The following is an 8,934-nucleotide window of genomic DNA, read 5'->3' on the forward strand; positions in this document are numbered from 1 at the left end:
ATGCAGCATAATTTCTTCTCTACCAGATGGTATGTTGGAAAACTCTGCGCCTTCAGAAGTCTTATCTATATGAAATTAGTGTAGACGTGTTTGGTTTCAAAGTAGTGTGTGTGTGTGTTGGGTAGGGAAGGGTTAATGCAAGTTGCTCTTCAGACATGAACTGAATTATTAAATTCAGTCAGTCTGTTTTGTTTTGTTTTTTCAGGCTTCCCCAAAAAACTATGATGCCTGTTATAGATGAAGATGAGGATGTTGCAGAGGAAAGACAACGAATAATGAATGGAGGAGGCAAAACAGACATTTTAAAATTGCAAGAATTGACCAAGGTAATTTCCAGAAATTATATTAACTGGAACGAGCAAATGTATTCCCTCCTGCTTCCTCTGATACTAAAAATTCATGTTTTCAAGCTTCATCATTACTGGCTGCCTTAAACACAAACACTGCATCATTTCTTGAAAAGAGAAGTTATTTGGTTCATATATATGGAGGCTATGCCAACTTCTTTGAGCCTGCTATATTTATAAGGGCAACTATATTTTTAAAGCATTAAACATAACTGATATATTCCTATACATTTTTACCATGGCTTGTCTTATTAACAGTACAGTATTTAACTTGGAGGATTTCGTGTATATTCTTTTTCTGTTCTATTTTGCCATCTCTCAACCCTAAAATTGGCTCAGGTAGATTAGCCATGGATTTCACAGAACAAAGGCATTTTTTTTTAAAATCCCCATTTTACTCTAGATTTATGCAAGAAGACATATTCCCGCTGTAGATAGGCTCTGCGTGGGTGTTCGTCCTGGAGAGGTGAGTTGTCCAACATTGCTGTAACATACTTTAAAGTAACTCTGTTTTAAAATCTTCTGGAAGTAACAAATTTTGTGCTAATATATAACATAGTGCTTTGGTCTCCTGGGCGTGAATGGAGCTGGCAAAACAACAACATTCAAAATGCTGACTGGAGATACTGAAGTAACATCTGGAGATGCTATAGTGGCTGGCCACAGGTAAGTTGTGACAAATGCCAAAACAGACCAACACAGTAAACAATGTACAGCAGTCTATATCTGTTAACAGAGCAAGTGCCATTAGCAATATGCCCCTTCTCAGGCTGTGAAAAGAATTATCTATATTTTTTCCATAAGGTTGTTTATTTATAAGCTCTTTTTTGTTAACATTGATGTCACAGCTTTAAGCCAAAGGAGCTCAAGGTGTGTCATACATGGTCCTCTGCCCCATTTTTCTTCTTTCTGCCACCCTATGAGCCAGTTTAGGCTGAAAGAAATGTTAGCAGCCAAAGATCACCCGACTGACTTCATCACAGAGTGGGGATTTGAACTTGGGTTTCCCTCATTGTAGCTCACCAATCAAATCAAGTCAACCACACTGGCTCTCCATGGGAAAGAGGAGAATGGATTTACCCAGCATTTCTGATCCTTGTAGAATATATCTCTGATCTCCATTGATATGGTAAACTGATACATTTGGAGGTGCAGTACGTCACAACATAATGTTAGCAGGTATTTCTTCTGTGAGAACCATGGTGTAGTGGTTTGAATGTTAGACTGCAATGCTGGAGATCAGGGTTTGATGCCCTGCTTGGCTGTGGCAACCCACTAGGTGACCTAGGGCAAGTCGCACACTCTCAGCCCCAGAACCCCCATGATAGGTTCATGTTAGGGTCACCATAAGTTGGAGATGACTTGAAGGCACACAACAACAACAAAATTGTTCTGTACTGCATTGTATCTCTTCTTCTGAGCAGTATTGTTCACAATTGTGGTTTAATATTAAAGCACTGAACTGACAACATGAATAATTTCCATTAAAATCTGGAGAAGGGAAAACCTCTGTACTTATTTTTGGCTGTCTTGACTTAGGGAGTACAGGTGTGTATATGACTGCTCTCCTTTTATTACATGTATATCTTTCATTCCTTTTTAAAAAGGAGTCCATGGTCCAAAACACACTGCAGAAATAATCCAGTTTGAGACCACTTTAACTGCCCTGGCTCAGTGCTAGGGAATCCTGGGAATTGTAGTTTATTATGGTACCAAAGGTCTCTGACGGAGAAGGCTAAATGTCTCACAAAACTGCAGTTCCCAATAGGTGTGATTTGGACCTGTATCTATTGAATCTTTCAGGGTAGAATGTCAGCACATCAACCAATGAAAATGCATTTAACTAAGTGGTAGCAGAAAGCATTCCAGAAATATTTGTGTGCTAGTACTAGAGATGTTAAGGTATGGAAGGATGGAACAGGAAAAGTATTTTATGTTCCCCCCCCTTCTTTGTCCCACCCCAAAATGGATGGTTTTATTACCCCAGGATTCCTCTCTCCGCTCTATGTATGTATATTTGCTTTGATAGGGACATGAAGAGCTATTTTAGACATCTAGGTGAAACTGGGTGCCAAATCTAAAATCTGTGTACCCACTGTGTTGGAACTGTTTGAGCGGTCACACAGTACATGCAATATAGAAATGCAATCCACCACAACCACAAATTTACCTGCAGTCTGTTTCCATAGTGTATATATATTGCTGTCATGTACTGTTATACAGCCAAAGTGGCCCATTACTAAATCTTTAAACCTTTTCATTAAAAAAAAAACATTTATCACATATAAGAGAAGCAAGAGATAACCAAGCTCTGATGAAGAGATTTAAACTTTGCTTTCTACAGATTTAAGAGAGATTATTTCCAAATGTATATTTATGATAATGATGCCACGTACGGTGGAGAACATCAAGATATTGTTAGACTGCAGCATAGCCACTGGCAAGGGATTATGGGAATTGCAGCTCAACATTTGGAGGGTTGTATGTTTTCCAGTCTTGCCTTTGCTCAATTCTTTTCTCTCTTCCAAAGCTATGGATTGAATGTGACTGGAATTCAAATAGATCTCTCCACCCACCCACCCTTTTACTGTTTTTTTTTCCAGTATATTGACTCATATCTGTGATGTTCATCAAAACATGGGCTACTGCCCCCAGTTCGATGCTATTGATGATCTTCTCACAGGAAGAGAGCACTTGCGTCTTTATGCATGTCTGCGTGGTGTGCCAGCAGCAGAAGTGGAGAGGGTAGGGACAATTTCTTCTTCAGCATTCACTAACATTTGAAGCATAATACTTAAAAAAAGGAAGGAGAGCAATAAATCAAAAATGGGTGCAGACAAACAGCTACAAGGCTGATTACACATTAAAAATCTTGTTTAAGAGCACTGAACAATCTGTTTTATGATAATGTTCTTTGGACTTTATTCAGTGATAACCGTGCATAATAGGGAGTTATGTGAGGCTGTAGTTTGTATAACATTTGAATCTGTGTTATGGTGAAGATAAACAATTACCTCTGTGGAAGATGTAGGTAATCAGTTTTGGCTGTTCCCATTTCTGTGTTACAGTTTTGTGCAGAGAAACTGATCTGCAGATACAGTCTATGAAACTGTACAATGTCTTTGCACTATCAGGGTCAACAATGGAGTTTTGTGTGAGTTCCCAAGTGTGTAACACAGAGCAATGGATCTGCTGTTATTTCTGTGTAACAACAACAACAACAACTACATTTATTTATATCCCACCTCTCCAAGCAGATCAAAGCAGCTCACAATAGTAAAACAACATTAAAATACAGTAAAACATCATAACTTATAAATTCTCCCATCCACAATAAAAATGCATTTTAATTATAAACTAAGCAGGGACAATTGATGGGAGGCCACTGAGAGGCTAGTGTGGGAAAGCCTTCCAGAAGAGATATGTCTTGACCACCTTTTTAAAGCAGTCAAGACTGACAATATGTCGGATCTCCTCCGGCAGGCTATTCTGTAACTTGGAAGTGGCAAAAGAAAAGGTCCTCTTGGTAACCACCGCCAGCCATTTTTACTGGCTGCAGTAAGTTTTTACCAGAGGACTTCAGTGTGTACTGTGTACTATGCAATCCCAGTCACTGTTGCACCCATAATACATCTATTTCACAGAATTGGATTGAGTGTCTTGGTGGTACAACAACCTCTAACTAAGACATCTAATTTGCACAGCAAAGTATGATGTTCCCTTATATGTGATATGAGGCACAAATAAGGATCTCCATATTGGATACAGCTTTCTGCCTGCAGCCTGAGACTAATGATTGACTGGTCAGTTCAGAAATTTGTTCAGACTTTTTCCTGGAAATTTCTGAACTGATCAGATAATTATTAGTCCCAGGCTGCAGGCAGAAGGCTGTATCCAATATGGAGATCCTCTGGTGAAACAGTGGAATTCAGCATAAGAGGGTATCATCTCTCTTTTCTAGCTCAGCCTCCTCAAGCACCCCAAAATAACAGAGAGCTGGAAAACACCCCAGAGAATTCCTAGGTTTGCAGGAGGCATGAGAAGAGAAAGAAGTTCTGCAGTGTGCATTAGCATCACACTGGATTTAGGCTAGAGTGCTTGAAATCCCTTCCTTTGTGTTGCTATAACAGAATTATATCCATCCCTCCACACAGTGTGCAGATATGCTCTGAGCAATGCTAAAGTGAGTGCATGTCTATGGGGTCATAATCTAAAAGTCTTCAAATCTTTTATTTATTTCAGCTCAGGTGGCACTTGGTTCTATTCATGGATAAAGTCTACCTAGAGATGACCCAGTAATATAAATGGGACTTGTTAGCCACAACTAACTCAACTCTCATTGATTTAAGTGGTTTGCTCCATATAAGATATACTCCTGTGCATTTATTCTCTTGAACCAGAATAACCTTCTCCTTTCACTTGGAATGTTTATTAAATTGAAATGTATATACTGTTCAATTCATTTTTTAAAAAAATATTTGAGCAGTGAACAGTATCAAATCTCAAAGTTAATCCAATATAATACAGTACAAGAGAATAATAGGAAACAATCTTAAAGGCAACATATAGCACACATATAAATTGGAATGTAAATCAGCAAAAGCTTGTATGGAAAATGTTTTAAAGAAGCAAATAATTCTTGAATATTAGTGTAAGTCTGCCTAAATAAATATGCACATAGGTCTCCCATTCTCTGCCTTGAATTGACATGTTGGATACTCTTGCATGCATACCAAGGAGGGTGTTATCCCATTATGTACCTGCAATGAACTCATCATGGATTGGGGTGCTCCCATAATATTTGATGTAACTATAATATTGGTTTCCTTTCTTCCACAGGTAGCTGAGTGGGGCATTCAGAAGCTTGGTCTCTTGGCATATGCAGATCAGTTGGCAGGCACCTACAGTGGTGGGAACAAGCGCAAGCTCTCCACTGCCATTGCACTAATAGGTTGCCCTCCATTAGTCCTACTGGTAAGTAGCTTGATGGTGAAGAAAGCAGAAAATTGGCAGGGCAGAAATCAGTTTAATTCTGCAAGGATCAGGAAAATTTAAAATGTCCCTGATGAACCATATTTCCAGGCAGTCTCCCATTGATTTGTTTAGTAGGTGGATGGGTTAGGTTTTTTGTGTAATTTGTTACCAGTCATGTTTTTTATGTCCTTTCTTTCTGACCATGATGAAGACTAGCAAGCTATGTGATGCCCTCTTTAGCAGCATTTCCTAGAATTCTAGTATTTGAGGCATGCTTTTGTTTTCTGAATTAAATTTGGAGACATGTTTCACCTTTACAGAAGAACATATTTAGTTTTAGAATGAGCTAGAGCAAAAATACTGAACCCTAAACTAGAGCCTCTTAGAAATGTATTACACTGTGAGGCAAAATTCAAAGGATAGAAAATGTTAAAGATGTCCCTCTATTTTTTTAAACTCCTCTTCAAATCCCATCTCATTGATCTCCATCCTCATTGATTCTACACAGTAACAGAAGGCCCTTGTTCCTGGCTGGAGACATGAACATTCCTGCAGTGGTACGGCATACATCACCATATTTATTAAAAAGGGAATATCCAATTGTTGTGGTCCATTAATTCTGTTCTTATAGGATGAGCCAACTACAGGAATGGACCCTCAGTCTCGACGCTTCTTATGGAACTCAATTGTCAGTGTGATCAGAGACGGAAGAGCTGTGGTTCTGACTTCACACAGGTAAAACAAACATGCTCACACAAAATTGGCAACGAAACCAAGGTCCTTGTTCACACAGACAGCGGATTCAAATTTTCAGAAACAGTATGGAATGCACTCCTCCTATTAGTGTATTTCTTTGTTTAAAATGTCCTGCCCCCTCCTATATCAAAAGATCTCAGGGCATGGCACAAATAAATATGTACCATGTCTGATTGCAGGTGGAATGCTACAAAGTCAGGGAGAAAGCTTTTAACCTATGTAACCTCTTTCCTGATCTGCTAGCTTTCTGAGCGCATAGAGATTTTTAAAATGTTTTTATCCTGTCCTTCTGCCAAGGAATGCAGGACAGCATGTCTCATTTGCTCTTGTCACTTAATCCTTGCAAAAGGTATGTGAGGTACATTATGATGAGAAACAGTAAAGGTCCAGGGTTACCCACTTGTACTGAGTGGGATTTAAATCTCACTCCTAATTTCCTTGAGGTCACCCTTGCCTCTGACCACAATTAGTTCTTACTGTTATTATTTTTCTGCCCTCCCCTCTTACATATCTGTGATGATGGCTGTGCAAAAAAAGCAAACCCAATGTAGGACACAACAGGAGCTTTATTGCCTGGTGTCCAGACTCTGGCCCAATACGGAAAAGTCTTAACTAGGACAGAAAACCAGGGGATTGTATGGGGGTAGGAAGTTGATTTTGCATTCTGCCTGACATACAACATTTTTCTCTCGTTCCAAGCATGGAAGAATGTGAAGCACTGTGTACACGCTTAGCCATCATGGTTAAGGGGACATTCAAATGCCTGGGCACTATCCAGCATCTCAAATACAAGTAAGCTAGGCACTTGTCTCTCACTTTTATTCTAGTACATTTAAGTAAGGAAATCATGGCTTTTATGTTTCAGTTTTTAAGGTGCAATCCACAGAGCTCTGCACTGAATTTAATGGGAGAAAGAGATTAGTAGACCATCTTGGGGGACAGAGCTGGACTCCAGATGTGAAATTTTATAACAGTTTGTCTTCTCCAAAGAAATTCTGGAATGATTATTTGGGTAAAGGTCTTAGAATTCTCAGTTAAAGATTCCTAACTATACCCCAATTTTGTCCAGTCTATGGTTCCTTGAGGAAACTGTGTTAAATTTGTCTTTGCTATGTGCTATAGGGAAAAATCAGTTGCTTTTTCACATGCATCAGTTTACTGACTTCAGTACACAATGTTATGTTTTTGGGTACCTACCAATTACACAGCCCATCAAGAATCCTAACCCCGTTGTTGCTACTCTTTTCTGCTCTGCTCTTCACAGGCAGCAATAATGGAGGCAGGAGCACAACCCTTTCCTCACACTGTGGATTCACAAATCTGGAACCTACATGTATGTGGGTGCCTCATATAGAACATAAAATTACATGCAGAGTTTGATAAGCTAGTACAGCTACAGAGCACTATTAGGCATGAAGGCTGTCAGTATTTCCACTTCCCAGAAATGTATGTTGTAACCATCAGCCCTCAAAAATAGCTTTAGGAAGCATAAAAAACAGCAATGGGGTGAAGAGTAGCCCTAGACAAGTAGATATTTTCTTGAACATCTCTGGATCCAACCTAATAGACACTCTTTTCTGTTTAGGTTGGGCACCTGAAATGGAATACCCGAACGTATGGTGCCCACCTTGTGCTTTCCTAAACAGGTGGTGCAGGTGAATCCATGTTGCTCTTGCAGTGACTAAACCCATTATTAAAAATTATTTACATCACACTTCCTCTTCATTACTTTAACACACCAAAATTAAGTCTGATCATTCCAAACACACAGAATTGTTTCACTACTGAATATGCTGCACATTTTGATCCATGCAAGGAATCCAAAGTAGTTTGAAATACAAAAGAAGACAGACTATTGAAAGCCATGAGACAAACGTTCATTTGTTGTATTTAGCCAACTGGGAAATATGTGTGGCTTCCAATCTGTGGTTTTTTCTGCACCAACTCATTTTCACATGATAACACTGAAAATAGCACAAGGGTCTGGTGCAGTCTGCTGTCCCTAATCAGCATTTCAATTTCTGTTTTGTTTATATAAGAATTAGTACCTTATTAATCAAATCCTAAGCTTTCTGAAATACTGGCTGTATGCATTTGGAAATATCTCTTTGTGTTCATCCATGCCGGTCCTGACCTGTTGCTATTTCCTTGCTGTTATTACTATGCATGCATACACCCACACCCCACTTTTAATTCTAGATTTAAGATATAAGAAACTACAGCCAGTTTCAATTTGGATAGCTGATGGATCGATTGCATTTCTTAAATGCCTCTACATTTGATCAATATACTTACATGAATGCACTCTCATCACTTCATTAACCTCTGGCCTTTCACAGATATGGAGATGGATACATTGTTACCTTGAAAATCAAGGCCCCTAAACCTGGATTGCCTCCGGATCTGAGTCTAGCTGAGCACTTCATACATCTGAACTTCCCAGGCAGTGTACAGAGGGAAAAACACTACAACATGCTTCAGTACCAGATATGCTCTTATTCACTGGCCAAGATCTTCCGGTTGATTCTCTCCAATAAGGACAGCCTACATATTGAAGAATACTGTGTCACCCAAACCACACTGGATCAGGTAAATTGCAAATATATTGAAAATAGAAATAACCCATCAAGTAAGTACAAACAACCAAACCACAAACCAGCCTGTTCTGTTACTAGTTTTGACAACAGGCAATTTTTAAAATAAAGGTTATACATTTGTAGATGTGCAAGTGCTGATTTAAACAGAATATAATGATGAACTGTCATTTTTGGTGAGGAAATGCCTGCAACATTTGCAGACATGCTGACTGGCATCTGATGTAAATCAGACCTATTCCATCACAATTCACTGTTTTAGT

General features: G+C 39.0%; 1 protein-coding gene across 1 annotated transcript in view; it reads left to right on the plus strand.

Moving 5' to 3' along the window:
• The window catches only part of ABCA4 (ATP binding cassette subfamily A member 4), a 121,624-nt gene that overhangs the window by 109,744 nt on the left and 2,946 nt on the right, over positions 1-8,934 (plus strand). The window contains 9 exon segments of the mRNA XM_042463556.1: positions 1-29; positions 206-326; positions 751-813; positions 907-1,013; positions 2,951-3,092; positions 5,187-5,321; positions 5,953-6,056; positions 6,777-6,869; positions 8,417-8,666. The exon segment at positions 1-29 is cut by the window's left edge and continues 9 nt beyond it. Of these exon segments, the coding sequence (XP_042319490.1) occupies positions 1-29; positions 206-326; positions 751-813; positions 907-1,013; positions 2,951-3,092; positions 5,187-5,321; positions 5,953-6,056; positions 6,777-6,869; positions 8,417-8,666 (1,044 nt within the window).

This window comes from Sceloporus undulatus, chromosome 4 (assembly GCF_019175285.1).
Source record: "Sceloporus undulatus isolate JIND9_A2432 ecotype Alabama chromosome 4, SceUnd_v1.1, whole genome shotgun sequence".
Taxonomy (NCBI): Eukaryota; Metazoa; Chordata; class Lepidosauria; order Squamata; family Phrynosomatidae; genus Sceloporus; species Sceloporus undulatus.